The sequence below is a fragment of the Strigops habroptila genome, chromosome 20 (assembly GCF_004027225.2).
Source record: "Strigops habroptila isolate Jane chromosome 20, bStrHab1.2.pri, whole genome shotgun sequence".
NCBI lineage: Eukaryota > Metazoa > Chordata > Aves > Psittaciformes > Psittacidae > Strigops > Strigops habroptila.
The window spans coordinates 1,594,749-1,613,883 of record NC_044296.2 but is presented as its reverse complement, the minus strand read 5'-3'; the positions used below and the strand labels follow the sequence as shown (position 1 = coordinate 1,613,883).

The 19,135-nt window shown below is 63.8% G+C and overlaps 2 protein-coding genes across 2 annotated transcripts in view; one reads left to right on the top strand and one right to left on the bottom strand.

Annotated features, from left to right (window-relative positions):
• Nucleotides 1-277: 277 nt before the first annotated feature.
• On the bottom strand, nucleotides 278-17,756 carry ARID3A (AT-rich interaction domain 3A). Its single transcript, XM_030509110.1, has 8 exons — nucleotides 16,506-17,756; nucleotides 15,666-15,981; nucleotides 4,869-4,941; nucleotides 3,806-3,989; nucleotides 3,397-3,644; nucleotides 2,901-3,197; nucleotides 2,737-2,826; nucleotides 278-2,625 (listed from the first exon to the last, which is right to left on the bottom strand). Exons 1-8 carry the CDS (start codon nucleotides 16,925-16,927, stop codon nucleotides 2,390-2,392), a joined length of 1,866 nt encoding a protein of 621 aa, XP_030364970.1. The 5' UTR covers nucleotides 16,928-17,756; the 3' UTR covers nucleotides 278-2,389.
• Nucleotides 17,757-19,088: 1,332 nt separating this feature from the next.
• MED16 (mediator complex subunit 16) overlaps nucleotides 19,089-19,135 on the top strand; it is a 16,648-nt gene continuing 16,601 nt past the window's right edge. Inside the window, exon 1 of the mRNA XM_030509753.1 lies at nucleotides 19,089-19,131. Coding sequence (XP_030365613.1) covers nucleotides 19,089-19,131 — 43 coding nt within the window. The remainder of the gene's footprint in view (nucleotides 19,132-19,135) is intronic.

Below are 19,135 nucleotides of genomic sequence, written 5' to 3'. Positions count from 1 at the left end.
GTGGACCTCATGGACACCCCACAGCCCTAGGAATACCCTGTAAAGGACCCCATAACCCTATAGGCACCCCATAGGGACCCCCATGGACACCCTACAGACCTATGGGCACCCCATGGGGACCCTCTAGGCACTCCACAGGGACCCCATGGCCACTTCCCAGCCCTATGGCCACCCTATGGCTCCATAGGCACCCCCATAGGGCACTGGGGGGGCACCCCCAGGACACACCCCCCAGACAACACACTCGATATATTACTTTTTTTTTCCTTTTTTTTTCTTTAATATTTCATCAACTTTACAGGGTTACAATTGTCTTAAATATTCTGACGTTTAAATACAATCTGTATAATAATGTTATTATAAAATGTAAACTTTCAGTGGTTTTTCTTTTATTTTCTCTTTTTCTTTTTTTTAAATCTTTTTTTTTATTATTTTTTTTTTTCGTTGTTTTTTTTTTTTTGGTTTTTTTTTTTTTTCCCCGTTTTCCTTCTTTTTTTAGTAATTAATCATCAAAAGTTTCAATACCTGAATGTTTGCAAAACTGAAATCTTTCACCGGGGGCCCGGGTGCGCCCGAGGCCGCCGCTCGCAGAGGTAGAATGTGGTTTTTATTCCTATTCTTTTTTTTGTCTTTTTTTTTTTTTATGCCTTTTTAATTCTTCTTTCTTATTTTTACCTGAGTTAAGATGCGCTCGCTGGGTCCGTGCGGCTGCAGCTGAGTCCGTTCCTTTTAGTTTTGCTTTTCTAAACCCCAGAGAAACTGATTTAGGCTTCTTTTTTTATTATTATTATTATTATTTTCTTTTTAAATCGATATGTAAAAAGAAATGAAAAAAAAAAAATCCAGCGGGAGGTAATATGTTCTCTAAAAAAAAAAAAAAAAAAAAAAAGCCAAAAAAAAAACGGGGGGCGGGGGGAGAAGGGGGAGGGGTGAAAATCATGAAAAATAAAGAAACCAACCCAAAACGGTGACTGTACAAAGCAAAAAGTCACTGAAAAGAATCTAAAGCCCACCCTGGGCATAAGAACCCACCCCCCTCCCCTTTGGGATTTCTCCTTGTGGAGAGCTGGATCTTACAGCAGTGGGGGGGGATGGATCCCTCCCCTGCATCATCTCCCCCCCCCCCCATAAGGGATGGGGTCCATGGAGCCACTAAGGGGCACTTCCAGCTGTGGAAAGAGGCTAAAAACAAGCTGGAAAAGCCCCAAATCCCCTGAGATCGCCTCTTCCCCAAGGGAAAAGAAAAGAAAAGGGGGGGGTGGTCCAACAGCAATAGGACCCCCCCCCCACCAGGCACCTGGGGAAGGGGGGGAAAAACAACCCACCCTGTGCTTGAGGTGGGAACCTGAGGACTTGAGATACCGAGTTGGGGGCAATGGTGGGGTTTCGGTATCGGGTCGTGATTGTGTCTCACGCAGATGTTTTGGGATGGAGGGGGGACAAGGAAAGGTTAAAAAAGTGGGAAAATCCTCAACGTGGCAGAATGGGGAGAGAAAGATGCTTAAAATACATCCTTAGGGCTGGGGGATGCTCCGGAGGTCCCGAAGGACCGGAGCATCCCACAGCCCCCTGGTCCTTGAGCATTCCCATCACGGATACAAGCTCCTGCATCCCATTGCTAACTGGCTATTTAAGCCAATCCTCCCCCCCCGCAAACATCTCCTGGCTCCTGCTCTCACCACGCTGCTTGTTTTGGGGAGGAAAAGATGCCCAAATGGGCTTTCCACAGTAGTATAACGGGGGAAGGAATAAAAATCAGGCTTTCCACTAAAGCTTTCCCAGTTTCCACTACAGATTTCCCAGTTTTCCAAGCTCCTGTTTCCCTGATGACCACTAATATATATCATTTTGCATGTTAAAGTTTGATTCTTCTTTCTGAGAATAAAATAGAAGCTATTTACAACGAAACAATCAAACAACAACCTCTTAAAACCCCATATAGTGAGTCCTCGAAAGAAAAGGATCGGGGATGGGGGAAAAGGATCTAAATAAGGATCTAAATGGATAAAATATCTCCTGATATTCCCAATTCGTCTATTTTTTTTTTGCCTTTAGAGAGTGCACCGGAGGGGGGGTTTCACTAAAGCTCGCGTTGGCAGGCGTCCGTGCGTCTGTCTGGAGGTAACACGAGGTCAAAAATAATAATTAATAATTAATAATAATAATAAATGTACAGTGCAAAGTGTGATGTGAGTGAGGTAAACGGTCCCGGACCGGCGCGGCGCAGCGGGACAAACCGGCGGCTCCGGCAAAGCCCCCCCCCCGGGCTAAAGCTTTTCTGGTTTGTGAAGGGAAACCCAACAACACGAGGACATGGGCAGAGCCCGGTGAGATCCCGGTGAGACCCCAATGAGACCCCGGTGAGGCCCCGCTGCAGGGGCCGGGGGTGTTAAGGCGAAGCGTTGTTGGAGGTAGAAGTGGGGGGCACGGCCAGGCTGGTCGGTGCCGCGGTGGGAACGCTGCCGCCGCCGCCACCGCCGCTGCCCACCCCGCTGCCACCGCTGCCGCTGGTCCGGCTGCCTCCGCTGCCACCACCGTTGCCTTTGCTGTAGGCAGAGGAAGGGAGCGAGGAGGAGGAGGAGGAAGAGGAGGAGGAAGGGCCGGGCGTCTGGGCGAACAGCACACCTGGGGAGAGAGCAGGGGGCTGAGCCATGGGGCGGTGTGGCTGTGCCAACGCTGCCGGGAATGCCAGCACTGGGGGGGGATGCTGGGGATGGCAGAGGATGAACCCCTCACCTGTGTAGACGATACCGTTGATCTCAACCGACATGCTGATGCTGTTGGTGCCGTTGCTGCTCAGGCCGGTGGCTGAGTCCTGGCGGTTCTCTGCCAGGGAAGAGCCGGGTTATGGACCCCGCAAGGACCAGGGGGCTGGGGGCTCTGCCGGGGCTGGCACTGACCTGGCGAGCGGGTGCCCTGGCTGTTGATGCGGATGCTCATGGGCAGCTGGGCCGTCATGGCCAGGAGGTTCTGCTGCAGCGCCCGCTGCATCAGCCGCTGCTGCTCGTCCGTCACCAGCGCCATCTTCTTCTCCGGGGGCTCCCCCGATTCCAGCTTCTCCCGCAGCTGCTCCAGCGCCGCGGCCTGAGCCGCCGCTGCCACCTGCACCGCGGCCGCCTGCGCTGCCACCACGGGGTGCCCGGCCAGCGAGACCGGGAGCCGGCTGGGCACGGAGATGGGGATGGGGGAGTCCTCCTCTGCAGGGGCAGAGCGGCCGTCAGGGATGCGGGGCACAGGGATGGGTGGGTACCACCACCCCGGGGTGTCCCCCTGTGTCCGTGGCTGCCCCTGACCGGAGTGAGGGTCCCTGCAATGATCCCCGGTGCCCAGAGGAGGGGGACGGGAGCGTGACCCCCCCTGCTCAGCCCACAGCCTGGTCCCCATGGCGGCTGTTACCTTTCTTGATCTTCTGGACGGGAGCGATGGACCCGCCGTTGGTGGCAGAGGCCAACCCCAGTGCCGGCACCGGCAGCTTTGGGGAGGAGAGGAGCCCATGGGTGCCACTGGGCGAGTAGGTGAAGAGGGAGCTGCCGAAGCCCTGCCGGCGGCCCTCCCGCCGGTTGCTGTCGATGGCCGCCTGCAGCTCGTTGGGGTTGCTCAGCCCTCGCTTCTCACATTCGTAGGGGTACAGGTACTTCATGTACCTGCCGGAGGAAAGGGATGCGGATGATGATGGTGACATGGTGGCTGGGGACACCCCGGAGTGGTGGCACCCATCCATCCGTGTCCCCCCATGCAGGGCAGCACCATCCCCACCACAGAATCCTCCCGTCCCTGCCCACCGCGCCGAGGCCCCGCCACTCACTGGGTGCGCAGGGTGAAGGCAGCGCTGGTGATGGAGGTGGGCAGGTTCAGCCCCTTGGTGATCTCCCGCCACAGCTTCTTGTTGATCACCTCCACCAGGCCGCCCTTCTCCGTCACCAGCGTGTACAGCATGTACAGGTCCAGCACCTGCTTGGCCATGATGGGGATCCGGTTGACGGGGGTCCCTGGGGAGCGGGGAGGGGAGGAGAGAGCGGGTCTGGGTTCTGCTTTCTCACCCCAGCAAAGTTGGGGGGAAGCCATCGAGACCCCCAGAGAGGCAGTGGGGGGGTGCTGCTCATCCCCTCCCTCCCGCCATCCCCTTCCCCCCTTGGAACCCCCGCCTCTGAGCATCAGCCCCATGAACAAAGGAAACAGAAACTCGCGTCCTCAGCCGCAGCTGAATGCGGTTTCTCAGGCTGAGCCCGGCAGCACCCGGCAACACGAGTTATTTATATCGGGGGTCCCACACGGGGGGTGCGGGGGGGATCACCCCTTTAGCGATGGGGAAGAGGCTGCAGCGCATCCCCCCGCTTGGGGGTCTCTGCCTGCCCAGCACTGGTGCGTGATCTCGGTGGGACGCTGCCAGCGGGGCCCTCCCCGTGCACACACACACACACGACACGTGCTTCCCCCATCACCAGCCCGACAAAGGGCTGGAGGCAGCGATGTGTCAGCACTTCCAGAGCTTTTTTCCACGCAGGAACCAGACCCTCAGTTTCGCTTCCAGCTCTTTCCATGACACCCCCCCCTGGACACACCATCCCACGCCCTGGCAGAGCGAAGTGGTGGCGAGGGGCTTCATCCTCAGTGATAATGGGGTGGGGGGGACACAGACCAGGGGCAATGTGCCTAGGGTGGGCCAAGAGCGGGGCCAGGCGAGGCGGGGGCAGGATCCAGCCCAGCAGGTTTGACCCCGTTGTGCAAAGAGGTTAAAAATTAACCATGGGCCCGGCAGGAGCTGGGACTGACCTCGGGCTTGGGATGAGAGGTGAGGAAATGAGCCCCCAGCCCTGGGGAGGGTGCAGGGGGGGACCTCCGGGGGGGAAGGTTCCGAGGGGGCTCACCTCGCTTCTGCATGAAGCTGAAGAGGTCATCCAGGAACTCCTTCCTCCTCGGGTCACCGTCCAGCTCATACAGCTGCACAATGAGAGGACAATAACACTCAGAAACCCCTGTACTGATGCCCCCTGCCCTTGTACCGATGCCCCCCATCCCTGTACCGATGCCTACCACCACCCCAGACCCCCCATCTCCCCAAAACAGCATCCCTGGGGTGTGACTCTGGAGCCATTCACCTCACAGGATGCTGAGCGCTCTGAGGGTCCGTGCATGGGGCCATGGGGTCCACGGGGTCCCTGAAGCTGGGGCTGGACCTGGCACCACCATCCCCTGCCCCACTCAGAGCCGGTGCAGCTGCGAACACCGCGCTCGGCCCCTGCTCCTCCCGGGAATGCCAATCCCAGGTATTTTTAGCATCCTGCTCAGCACAGACTGGAGCAACGCTTTGGCACGATCCCTCCTCCACACCTGCACCGCCGGAAAGAGCCAGTGCCAGGAGCTGGTGTCAGGAGCCGGCTTGTGTGCCACGGCATGAGCGCCCATGTGCCAGGATATGGGCTTGTGCCTGCCACAGTGGGCTCAAAGCAGGTCCCTGGGGGTCCAGCCCTGGCAAATGAGGAGGTGAGGAGGGCAAATCTGCCCCATCGGGGCTGGCAGCACCTCCTCCTGCAAGAGCATCTCCCCGGGGCCACCGGAGAGAACCCGGCATCGTGGCACCCCCGGACCGGGACAAGGCCTCCGGCACTTCGAGCGCCGGGTTGTGCTGGGGCACCTTTTGTCGGGGGTGGCTGCAGCCCGCGCCCAGCACATTCCTGCCTTGATTTATGGCGGCGGGATGTGGTGCCGGAGCGCCCGGCACGCAGGCGGCAACGCCGTGCCGGCTCTGCCGCTGCCTCTGCCCGCGCCGCCGGCGGCCGAAGCGTGGCGCGGCCCGTACCCGCAGGCGGTGGCCGGTGGATGATCCTCAAGGAGGAGGTGTCAGAGCAAGGGGCTGCCCAGGCGCCACGGGGATGGCCGGCGCGGCCCCGCGGTGCCGAGCGGCTCCCGCTTTCCTCAATGACAGCTTTGAACAACTGCCAGCGGGACGGGGCTATAAATATTTCCCCCGTAACTCAACAAGCACGCACCGCGTTAACCGGGTCACCGATACACCCGCTCGCCCCGCGGGCACGCCTGGCACGGCACACGGTGGCACCGGGACCCACCGTCGCTCAACTGCGAGCCCCCTCCTCCCGCTGTTCCCCCCCCACCCCAGCGAAGATCCGGACCCCGCGGGGCTGAACTCAGCTGCCGGCGCCGATCAAAGGGATCAATGGGGCCGCGATAAGAGGGGCCGGGCGTGCAGGAAAGCCATAAACCCCCAGTTCCCCTGGAAACCTTGCTCGGCCACAGCAATCCCCTCGGGAAAGGGCCGGAGCCACCGTCACCATCAGCCGAGAGCCCTCAAAGCACATCTCCCACCCCAGCACCCCGGGGTGCACGGGCAGGGGGAGCCTCGAGGGACCCCGGCACAGAGGATGGGGTGAGACAGTGCGGGTGGTTCATCCCGACCAGCTGAGGGATGTTGGGCTGGAGCCAATCCAGCCCTTCCTCGAGCAGCTCCGAAAGCCACCGATGGTGAAAGGGCTCCCCCGGCACAATCCTGCCCATGGCTCCACTGCCCGTGTTAACTCCAGCCCTAACCCCAGTAATGGTGCAGCAGGAGCTGGGGCAGAGGCTGCATCCCCCCCGGCACCGCGGGGACCCCCAAGCACACGCGCAGCCAGGGCATGCTCAGCCCAGCCGGGGGCTTAAATCCAAACCTGGAGAGGAAGAAAGGTCCTGGATCACAGTGGGTCATAGCATGACCACGGACCTGTCCTGGCGCAGTGCAGAGCGGGTCATGAGCAGCCTATTAACCTACAGAGCTCTAAAATGGATTGGCCATTTATGAAAACGTCGGATGGTTCCACCTTTACCAAGCCAGCTCTCAACTAAAGCTGCTCCCTGGCTGCGTGTGGAGAGTTAGTGACTGCCGTGAGCCCCCCTCCCGGCACCATCCTGAGGGGAACGTTTAAGAGGATGAAAGAAAATGAACCATTGGCTGAGGAAAGTGTGCGCCGGTCAGAACATGGGGATTAGTGGCTGCCCTTCCATGTGCCCCCCGCTGCCTGCAGCCTTAGTGGACCCAATCTGAGCTCCACCGGCCACGGCCATTCCCCATATCAGGATGAAGCGCTGGGGGGTGACCAGGGGAGTCCCATTCCCAGCCAGTGCCCTTGAGGCCCTGCGGCACACCCAGCGCCGCAGCCGGGCAAAGGACGTGTCGCAAACTGCTGCTTGTGGTTACCGGTGAGATTTCGACAGCTCCACCGCGCTCCAGAGCAGGGAGAAGGGCTCTGCTGGGCCCCTGAGAGCCCCCCCGGGCCCTGGTCTGGCTCTGCCGGGGAGCTGGGGCAGAGGATGTGCCGTGACTGCAGCATCACCGAGCTGCCCCCGTCCCCCCTCACCACCAGGCGTGGAATGGGGCAGAGGTGAGTGATTCCCAGCAGCCCCATGCAGGATTTCCTTGCATTGACGGCAGCCCGGGTTTGCCACCACCGGCAGCCGCACACCCCGTCAGCACCGAAAGGCACCGCAGGGCAGCTTCGATACCGGGGCTCAAAATAACGATTGAGGAACAGAAACGTGTTCTTGTTTCGGCAGCGTGTGAAACCGAGCGCGGCACGGACCAGCTGCCGCTGGCACCACCGCACCGAAATCAGCAGGTGCCGGTGCCCTTCCTGCCATCGCTCACGTCCTCCTGCGCGGCGCGGAGCGCGGCTCCTCGTCGGGGGAGGCTCGGTGCAAAGGTAGCGCCGGGCAGGGAGCCGGGAGAGGCCGCGCGGCCGCCGCTGAGTCAAGAGATTCCCGTTTCGTAATTGGGGAGGCTGCCGGGAGGTGGAAACAGCTTAATCTGCAACGCAACAAGATCCTCTTACCATGGGGAGGCCGCTGCATGGATGGGCCCCATGGTGAGAGCACGGTGCTGAGTATGCCGCAGCACAGCTGGGATAAGAGACCCCCCCTCTCCCAGGGCTGGGGGATTGGGCCCCACGCGCCCGCTGCTCCCAGTGCAAACGCCTGGCACCACCGGCTCCGCACCACAGTGCCCGACCCGTCTTGCCAGTGACACAACCGCCATGGGTCCCCATGGCCAGCTGAGGACACGGTGCCAGATGGCCGTTGCCAGCAGATATATAATTAAGTGGAGGAGGAATGAGGAAAGGGGGGGCGGGCGGCGCTGACCCCGCACCCCGGCAGGATGCCGGCCCGGCGTTTGGTGTGGATGACCGGATTAACGATTCAAACCAGATTACGGGAAAATCCCGACCCGTTGGCTTTCAAAGGGCTGGCGGGGAGGCGGCCCCTCGGCAATGCCAGGAATGCAGCACAGAGCCCTCGGCACGGGAGCGGTGCGTGCCGGGGGTCCGGGAGGGACCGAGATAACCCCCACACACACACAGCCCACTGCTCCCCGCCACCGCAGGCGAGGGGGTAATTAAAGCAGGGAGGGGAAGCACCATTTAATGAGGCTCCCAGAGTGAAGCCCCAGCAATATCGGGACTTACACCAGAGCCAAGTGAGCGTCCCCATCGCGGGGACCCCCCTCAACCAGAGCAGGGGTGTGCAGGGCTGGGGCTGCAGAGGAGCCCGTGTCTGAGTTAAAAACACACACACCCCCCCCCAGCTCGGTTCTGGGTTTTCAGGCCTTGGGGATTAATTTCCAAGTCTCTTTTCCATCGCCAGGAAGTCCCGGCACTCTCGGCCTTCCTCCCTTCTCCTTGATACCGGTTTGGGACGTGCACGCCGTGAGCTGGGGGCGGGGGGGGGGTGTCAGACCTTTCAGCAGATCCCGCTGCCTTCCAGGGGCTGGAAAATCCTGAATTTCTGTATTTAGGGAAAAAAACCCCAAAGGCAGCAGCAGGGCAGAGCCCACCCCAGCGCGGCGCCTGCAGCAGGTACCGGGGAAAGCCTCTGATTGATGCCAGGGCAGCGTGACGGCGGCGGCGGGGGGGTCTCCTCCTTCTCTCCTTCTCTTCCTTCCTTCCTCCAAGCATTCCATGGGGACCGTCCCTTTGTCCCGCTGACAGCGCAGGGGCGATGCCGGGCAGGGGGGGAGGAACCGCGCACGCTAACGAGTTATTTAACGAACATAAACACCCGGGGGGGGGGTGTTTCCCGTCCCCCCCGCACGCCGCGGCACCGGCCCCGCACCGATCGCACGCCACGACCCGCGGTTGGGGGTTGCAGGGGGCAATTACGCAGGAAAAGAAAGTGCTTTGTAAGAACCAGAGCGCAGGGATGAGGCGTTTCGGGAGATGCTTGAGCTGGTTTCCCGTAAGACGGTGGCTGAGTCAGGGCTGGGGTGCCCGAGGCCGTGGGGCCCCTTCGCCCCCCCTAGCACAAGGAATGAGGTTTGCTGGGGCCGATCCCTCCCAGCGAAGGGCAAAGGGAGAGTCCGGCGCAGATCCCGCTGCAGATAAAGCGCTCGGCTTAGGGACGGGTCATCTCTCGCTGTTCCCATCCCCGGCGCCCTGGGAGCCCCCCACCCAAAGCACAGCGGTCTCCTTTGGTGGGGGGGCAGCAGGGATGTGCCCCCTCCCTTTCACCCCCCCCATTTGGCTCTGCAGCCCCGCGGCCGGTCGGGAACACGCCCGTGCGGGATGGGGCCGAGTCCACTGACCGGCCCGGCGGGATTCCTGCTGCCGGAGCGCGGCCGCTTCCGCGGGGGCAGCCGGGGAGGGGGGTGGCGAGCGCTGGGCCCTCGCCCCGCGCTTCCCGTCGGCACCATTGTTCCCGCTGGTTCCCAGCATTGTCCCCTCGGCGGGTCGGGACACGGCCCCACCGCAACTGTCTGTCCCCACCGGTGCCCCCTCCTCAGGGACAAGCCCAGTTCCAATCCCCAGCCATTGCCCCAAAGGTCTGGGGGCCCTGGACCAACCGGGCTCCCCCCAGCACCAGCAAAACCCCCCGAGTGATGCTGTGGCTGCATCTGTGCTGCGGTCCTGCGGGAGCCACCCCACTCGATGTGGGGACGGGGATGAGCAGAAGCTCATGGCCAAGCAGTGTCCCGACCCAAAACAAGCCCCCCTCCCATTAGATGGGGACCCACACAGCCCCCGTGCCCAGGCTGGGGGCAGCAGCCGCACGGGTGACCCAGGGGCACGCAGCCGGTGTCAGCGCCGGCACCGCGGGTGTCACCACCACGGAGGGGGACGTTGAATGGGCGAATTAGTCGCCGTTTAACCTCCCTGACCCACCATTGTCCCTGCGCCGGCGGCCGCCCTCCCCACCACGTCGTGGGGTCCGGCGGCCACCGCATGGATCCACACACCGGAGCCACCGGCCCGGGCGGGCTGACACTGGCTCCCAGGATGGTGACAGTGCTGCTGCTGCTGCTGCTGCTGCTTCCCCTTCCTGCGGAGGAGGAAGCGAATCCTGCTGCAGTTGCATTTCAAACCATGGTTTCCGAGGGTCCTGCTGGGCACGAGTGTGTGAGCGCCAGAGCCAAGAGCTCAGTGCCAAGCGGTGGTGGGACGGGGGTCCCGGGGGCTGCCACTAAGCCGGGCGATGGGAGGCAGCGGCGATGCCGGCCCTCGCTGCGTGCGTGCCGGTGCATGCCCTTGACACAAGCTCGCTATCGCCCCAGACCTTGTGCAAATATTAATTCAGTGCAGCCAGGCAGGGTTCAGAAAGCTCGTCCCAGCCAGCAACACCCAGCTCACCCGCTGCCGCCGCAGCCTTGTGGCACGGGCCGGGGGCACCACGGCCAAAAGCAAAGCTCTTCCTGAAGGAGAAACAGAGCAAAGCTTTGGGGGACCCGGTGAGTCCCCGCTTTGGGCTGTGCCTCCCTTGGAGGTGTGGGGCAGTGCGCGGGCAGGGGGACATGGCCCCGGCAGCAGAGCTGGGCTTTAAATTCCACCATATGTAAATGATCGGCTTAGAGCGGGATCGCTGGGAGCCGGAGCAGATGAGTCACCGTCACCGGGGCTTCCATCACCGCCCGGATTTGTCTAATTGCAAATCTGTTCCTGAAATGCGAGGTCTGTCCATCCATGGCACAGCAACTCCACCGGCCACACCAGTGTCCCCACTGCAACGGGGGGTCTTGGGGGGGTCTCTTGCATGCCCCAGTCCTGCCCGCGGGAGCTGGAAGAGGTCCAGCAGCCATCCAGCAGATGGTTTTGACAGGGAGCCAGCAATGGGCCATCAGCCCCACAGAGCTGCTCTGGCAGTGCCAAAACCTCGCTGCGAGGCAGGCGGGGAAACTGAGGCAGGAGGCAAAGCTCTTTGCCAAAGGGATTTAGGGCCGGTGTCTGCCCAGCTGCCATCTCTAGCAGGGGGGACAGGGAAGCCACCACAGAAGGGACAGGGCTGCACCCTCCATGGGATACATGTGGGTTGTCACCGGCTCCATCGGGAGGGGATCCCAGCACAGGCACATGAAGTGAGCAAATGGAGGGGGCCGGGAGCAGGTTGGGAGCTGGGAACTGCACCCTGAGCCCCCCAGTCCCGCTGCCCCAGGGGCTCAGAGCCTGGTGAGCAGCCGAGCGGGCAGGTCCCGACAGAGACGTGCCATGGGGAGGATGGGGGGCTCCCCCCATCCCCAAACCACCACCCGCCCCTCACCCTGGCCCCCGATTGCAGCACGTCCGGCCGGGCCCCAGGCCCCGCTCCTGTGGTTTGGGCCAGAAATAGGGCGATGGAGCAACGCTGCGCCCTTGCCCAACCACCCCGCGGCCAGGCGGCTGTTTGCTTTGCTGACAAAGGACCTGCCCTCGCTCTGCTCTCGCTCTGCTCTTTTTTTTCCCCCCTCTTCTTTTAAATAAACCCTCATTCCTGTTAGTTCAGCTGTGCCGGAGCCGGGAGGCGGCCGCCTCCTCTGCAGCCCTTGAATCAGCCGGAGCAGGGGGGTGGCTGAGGCTTTCGGGGGGACACTAACAGACAATGCCAAGGCGGGAGGACCAAGCCCGGTCCCCACGCGGGGTGCTGGTTCACCCAGGAGCAAACACAGTGAAGGCAGTGGCCAGGCACCCCGCGCAAGGGGGGGCACATCCCTGTCCCCCACATTGTGCATTATCCCAGCTCTTGCTGGGAGAAACGGCTTCATGCAGTGTCCAAGCACCGGAGCCGGCACCCGCGGGGCTGTGCGGGCACCAGGCAGGGCTGGGGGGGGCTAAGCCGCTCTCACCAAGAAGTTCCTGACCCCCGGCTGGGGATCCGGTGGGATTACGGCTCCGAGAACGCTCCCTGAGCACCGTGAGCCAATTACCGGGATGGATCCCGGCTGGGAGCACCCTGCAGCGAGCAGGGCGATGGCAGCACCGCAGTGGATGTGGCCCTCGTCCCAGGAGGGGTCCATTGGCCCCCAGCACCCCGACCCGCTCCGGTCCCCTCCTCACCCTGTTATCTGCCTTCTCCCGGCACAGCAGCGCCCGGCCGGGGGGCCCCATGGTGCTGCCCTTTATCTGGCCACGCCGCAGCACCGGCCAGAGCTCAACTGCCTTTAGGGGTGGGGGGACGGTGGCCCCCGGCCGGGCGGTGACACGCAGGTCCCCCCTTCCCTGCGCAGGGGCCCCCTCGCCCTCCGGCTCGTGCAATAAAGCGCTAATCAATATTTTAAAGACAGTAAATGGACCCTCGTGAAGGGGCCGCGGGGCCCCCCCGTGCCCCCAGCCAGCGCCGGGGGGGAGGGTCAAAGGGAAATAAACCATGGGAGGAAGGGGTTCAGGGCCCTCACACCTTAACCAGAGCCTGGGTTTTGGAGGAGAAACAGGCTTTTCCCCCAGGAAAATCCCAGCTTCATCTTCCTGGGAGCCGCTGCATTCCCTATGTGTGGAATCCCGAGAAAAGGCAGGATGGGGGGGTCCGGTTTTGCCCCTTCCCCCCCCTCCCCCAAATCTGCAGATTTGATTTCGGTTTATTTCTTTTCTTTCACACACCCCCCCCCAAACGTTGCCTTTTGAAACGCTGTAATGGCGGGAGCTGCTCGGCACAAGATAAGGGCTGAGGTTTTCACACCCCGTGTGCCACCATGTCCCCATTTGGGACAGCTTAAGAAACCTCCTGCCCCCCCACCAAAGCACCGGCATCCCACCCCCAGCTTCTCAAAGCCTCTGGTGCTTCCTCTGAGTGAGGAGAGGGTGTTAAACACCAGCCTGTGAAACCCCAAACACAGCACCACAAAGGGGACACCCAAAAAGGAGACAGTGGCTTGGTGCAATGGGCACCAGGAGACAGATCCCCCCCGCAGGACACGGTGCTGGCGCCCGAGGGAGCACAGGCAGCACAGGAAACTCCACAAGGGGCACAGGCAGGAAACTGGTGTTAGCGGGGCACAGTAATAGCAGTAACGAAACAGAAAGGTCAGGAGGGGGGTTCTGCACAGAGCCCCGGGGCTGGGACATGGACTCAAAGCAGGTTTGTCCCTGGCAGAGCTCGCTGCCAGGCATTAGACAGCAGTTTGTGGTGGCACACAGCAGCACCGGAGCTTTGGCAGGGGTTGGCTGAGCCGCTTGTGCCCTACGGAGCTGCAGTGTGATGGCCATCACCCGCGATGTGAGCCCCAGGGGTGCCCAGGCTCACCCCCAGCCCCTGCGACCACCGCATCACCCGGCCCCTGGGGACCTGTTGTGCCTTTAGGGGTGACGATCCAAACCCACATAAGAGCAAGCAGGGCGGCGACGTGCCGACGTCCTCCCTGACCCCTCCTTGCTACGACAGGCGCAAGGTTAAACTGAAAGCGAGCCTGGAGGAGGAGGAGGATGTGGCGGCCATCACCCGTGGGGAGCCTCCTCCTCCTGCCCCCAAAACGCCCCTTTCCCCACCAAGGAGCCACCGAGCCCCCCGCGGCGCCGGGGGCTCCTTTGTTCTGCTGCCCGCGCCCGGGTCAGCGCCGAGCTGACCTCTGCCTCGCGGTAGCTGTCCCCGGGGATGGGGAGGTGCCACGCACCGGCTCCCTCACCTCCATAACCTCCATAACTCTTCCTCACGCCCTCCCCTTCCTCGAGCTGGGCTCTCTCAGCCTTCCCTTTCCCTGGCTCAACCCACTTTGCAGGAATCTGTCCCATACGGGTCAATAAAACCTTGTGGTGGAGGACGGGGACAGCCCCTGGCAAGAGGTTTTGGTGCGGACGGTGACTCACATGGTGGCACTGCCTGGTGAGGACCGTGTCCTCCAGCACAGAGAGCACCAGACTGGGTCATTCACCAGCACATCCAGAGCTGAACCCGAACTGCAGCCGCAGGGAGACCCAAACCAGCCTCTTCCTCATCTCCCCACCGTGGCGGGCACGCAGAGCACCGGCACGGCCGCGCTCCCAGCACCACTATCCCCACCGGGATGCGTGTGGCCGCGGTGCACCGGTGGGGCAGGGGGAACGCATCCCCCGCGCCGGCACTCGCTGTTTACATTCCTGCTGCTCCTTCATGGGCCTGGCTGCGCCGGGGCTGGAGCGCGGCACGCGCTGGAGGGTGGCCAAGGAGGAGCTCCCGGCCAGCGCTGCGCGGAGCTGAGCCGAGCAACCCCCTGGCCAGGCTCCAGCGGCCGCGATCCAAGCGCCGGGGAAAGCCTCTCCCGGCCAGCGCTTCGCCTCCTCTGCTCTGCCCACAGCGGCCGCTTTCCTCCCCCCTTGGCTGTTCCCACGAATAACCACAGTGTCGGGCTCTTCCCACGGACCCCGGGAAGCTTTCCACTGGGATGAGCCCTGCTGGGGCTCAGGCCGGTGCCCCTAAGTGCTGTGGCTGTGGCATAGTCCATGGCACATCTACGGGCTGCTGCACCAGCGTGGCGCGAGTCCTGCAGGCACCACCAACCACCCACCCTGGATCTTCCTGTTGGATCCCAAGGGCTGGGAGCGACTGCTGCGCACCGACACGGTGACAAACAGGAAGATCACGGCTGAGGTATCACAAAAGCCTTTTGCAAATATGGGCTCACGGCCCTTCGCTCCCCGACAGCAGGAAGCACCAAAGAGAGAAACCACAAGAGAGGAGCAGTGTGGGCGCTGCCGGGGCCAGAGCGCGGCCGCACGCTCCGCGCTGGCTTGTGCCTTCTCCCCGCACCCAGATGTGCCGGTAGATCCCGGCAGCCCCTTCCCCCTTTCGGGAAGGATGCGAAGGGGAAGGGGCAGGGGCCGTCGCATCCCTCCCGAAAGGCCACCACCGTGCCCTGGCCGCTCCATCTGGGTCCCATCTGCTGCTGCTGGCTCCTGCCCCTTCCCCCAGCCCTAAACTCAGATGTACTTAAACACACACATCAAAGGTGCCGGGCAGCCCCCGGGGAGCCCCAGCTCACGCAACGTTTCCTTCTATTAGCTGGAAGTGGGGCACAGCGAGCTCCAGCGCCTGCAGCATCCACGGGACCAGAGCCACCACGCTGGGCATCACCTCTGCAGCGATGGTGATGGGGAGTAAGCCAGGTCCACACCAAAAGTGTGGCTCAGGGAGGGTGGAAAAGAGGAAATCCAAGAGCCCCTTCAGATTCGCAAGTTTGGGATGGATTTTCACATCGTTATCAGCAAGAATCCCTGCGGCAAACCCCATCACACCGTCCACCTGCACTGGGGCCTCGGCACCAACCGGGACACGGGATCCCACCAGAGCCACCGACCAGGGAGGGGGCGAGGCTGAGCCCAAGCATGAAGATCCCGGAGGAACCCAGCACGTTCTTAACAGCTCGACCAGAGAACGCAGCGGCACTGACAGGGACGCACGGCAGAGCCGAGAGCAGGGGAAGGACGGGCACGGGGGGACGCGCACGTGTCTCGGCGGGCACTTACTTGCTTGAACTGCTCCTCGTAGGTCCAGTCGCCATGGTCGGGTGCTGGTGGGGGGGGCTGCGCATGGCCCGGCCCCGGGGGGAGCCGCTCCTGCCCGCCCGGCACCCGCTGCGGCTCACCCCGGTAGTGCTGCGGTGCCGGCGGCTTGCGGAGCAGCAGGGAGCCCGCGCCGGCCCGCACCGCCTCTGCTGAGCCGAGCCCTTCCTCTCCCATGTCTTCCTCCTCCTCGTAGTCTTCCTCTTCCTCCTCCTCCTCTTCTTCCTCTTCCTCCTCACCCAGGTCCTCTTCAAAGTCATCTTCATCCCACTTGCCCTTCCTAGAGCAGGGGGGAGAGGAAAGATTCAGAGGTTGGGTCCCATACAGGGCAGGGGCTGGGTCCCCCCTCTCCCACCTGCCCGCCCCACAGGCACCCCACAGCCGTGGGGCTGGGACCACCCGCCCAGCACACAGTGACCTCGTACAGCCCCAGCGGCAGCTCTGCCATATGGCTCCCGGCATATTCCCTGCTCTGGAGGGGCTGCGAGGAGGCAGCCACGAGGGCCCTGCATTATTTAGAGCCAGCCCGGCGTCCTCTGTCACGGCCCCATGCAGCTCTCGGGCAGAGACGGAACGTCGCCCCATGCCAGCCCGGCAGGAGGAATCACGGCTGCGGAGCCGAGCTGCTGCTCCCGGCAGCTCCTGCTCCAAGACATCCCAATGGCACGAATCCACAGGCTTCCCCCAGCAGCCTCCACCACCGCCGCCCCTGCCCCAGCGGGACGCCGGTGTCCCCATCTATACCAAAACCCACCAGAGCTGGATCACATCCCTGCCCCTTCCCCAGCACTGGGGGATACTCACAGATCCTCCTCCTCCTCAGAGCCCATCTCCTGCTGGTACCCGCCATCCTCCTCCTCCTCCTCGCCGTGCTCCTCCTCCTCCTCCTCCTCCGAGGCCTGGCTCTCATCCGACGGCCCGGGGCTGGACGAGTGGCTGAGGCCGGCAGCTGCCGCCCGCATGGCAGCGAGCGCGGCCATCTGTGCCCGCTGCATGTGTGCGCTCTCGGGCTCTGCTCCTTCCTCCGAGGGCGCTGGGGCCGCATCCTGACTGCGGGCACGGGCCGGGGTGCTGGCAGAGGGCTGCCCCGGGCCCGGCGGGGGCTGCGCCGGGGGAGACGTGGAGCGATGCTGCTGCTGCTGCTCCTGCTGCCGCGCTTCCAGCGCCTGCTGCAGCCGCGCGCGCTGCTGCCGCTGCAGGTTCTCCATCACCGCCTGCAGCTTCATGGCTCTGCCGGCGGGCGGCGGGTCCCCGGGGGCACGGGGGGCAACGCACCCGTGGGGCAGCGCCCGTGGGGCGCGGGGGGCAGCGCCCGGCACGCTGCTGTGCTCCAAGGCTGGGCCGGGCTGCAGGGGGCAGCCCTGCGAAGGGGCTGCCCGGGGGGGCGAGGGTGGCCGAGGGGCTGCAGCGCTGGTGGGGTGTCAGGGCAGGAATGGCCACCACCGGCAGGTCAGGGCAGCAGGATGTGCCCCCAGCCCCCCTCAGCCTTGCCCTGACGCCTCCTTTGCTCGAGGGCTCCCGGGATGCTCGTCGGGGTCAGGGTGCTGCCGGTGAATGTGTCCGAAGCCTCCTTGGGCTCAACAGGCAGCGGCTGTGGCCCGGCACATCGCTGCCTCCGTCACCAACCGGGCACCTTCCAGGGTCAATGCTCGGGGACCCCGCTCGGGGTCTGGTGTCCCTTAGTCCTCCTCTGGCTTGGGTTTCGGCACGTGTTGGCGCAAACCTGCCGGGAGAAGCAGAGCAGAGGGTCAGCGGAGCTGGTGGCAGGAGCCAGCGAGCAGGAAGGAGTTAAAGACAGCGCAGAAGCCTCATTAATCTCGAGCTAATGAGATAGGGCCGGGGCCCTGCTGCTGGAGGGGGAAGGGGCCTGCCGGACCCGATAGCCCAGCCCGGCCCTGCAGGCAGCGGATACCGGGATACGGGGGACCAGCGCCCACAGATAACAGACCCGCTGGGAGGGGAGAGCCGCACAGTGGGTCACCCATGGGGGACAGGGCACCTCCCCACGTGGGGACACCACAAGGGTCCCAAAGTGTGTGGGGGGAACCCCTGGGGGATGTGAGATCCCCGGGGTGATGCAGTGAGCGGCTCAACTCTGCTTCACCCCGGTGGCACACACCAGAGGAACCAGCACATCACACCCTGACCCCACCACCCAGCACCGCAGCCTGGGCTCCCCCCGCAGCACCGAGCCCCAGCACAACCAGAGCATGGTCGGACAAGGCTGCACCGGCAACTTCAGCATGCCAAAGGCAGGGAGGGAGCTCACCGCCACGGTAGTGCCACGTATGGGCAGGGGTGCTGCGGGGGCCCAGGAGGACGTGGCAGCCGCGGCGCAGGGCAGCGGCAGCACGCGGGAGCCGGCAGCGACTTCTGGAAAGGGGAACCCGTTTCCAGCGCGGCCGCTTCCCCCGCACCTCGCTGCAGCCGCCGCCGCATCCGCTCGCAGCCCCGCCGCGCTCTGCTAAGCCACTGCTGCCGAGGGGAGCCCGCGCTGCTGAGGCACTGCCCAGCCTCTGCCTGTGCCTCAGTTTCCCCTCCTCTACCCCGGCCATCCCCATCGTGGGGGAAGGCGTTGGGGCAGGGGACAGGGACCCTCCCTGCTCCGCACTGGAGCAGCATCTGGCCGTGTCCTGCGCCGTGTCTGAACTCCGTCCCCTGCACTGGCGAGCACCATGAGCAAAACCAGAGCAAGTCTCGTCCCAGGCACGTGCTCCCCTGGCTCCGTGCCGCCGAGTCGCCAAATCACTCAGTGCCAGCACCAGTGCTGCTGGGAGCCGGGTGCGGAGCTGCTGCCTCCAGCCGCGGCCTTGCCCACGCTGCCACATCCCCGCAGGGAACCGGAGCCCGAGCGTGGCCGGAGCGTGCCAGCGCGGCGACGCCGAGCCCAGGGGACCGTGGCACCCCGGCCCGCGGTGACCTTGAGCCGTGCCCCTTTGTCCCTCCTGGCTGCTCGGTGCCTCCCGGCTGCGGGGGGGATTTGGGGCGTCCCCGCGGGGGCAGGTGCTCGGGAGCGACAGCGGCTGCACCGGGCTAAAAATACACCGCGGCGGCGGCACGGGCGGGGTGTGACCGACGGGGCCTTTGTGCCACCGGCACCGGGCCCGGCCGCGGCCGGACACCCCCGGACCTCCGGAGGGCTCACGCCACCGCAGGGGCTGAAGCGAGGAGGAGGAGGAGGAGGACGGGGAGCCCGGGCCCGGTGGTTGCCGGTCCCTGGGGACAGACAGAGCTAAGGGGGGCCGCGGGAGGGACCCCCGGGGCGGGCAGGGGGCTCGTCCCCAGGGCTGAGCCCGGCCCCGGGGCACGTGGCACCGGCGGCCCCCAGCTGAACCCGGGGAGGAGCGGCCCCGCCAGGCACGGGGGGAACGGCCACCCCTGGCCGGGATGAACCAGCGGCTCCCACCCGGCCCGGCCCAGCCGGAGCCCGGTGC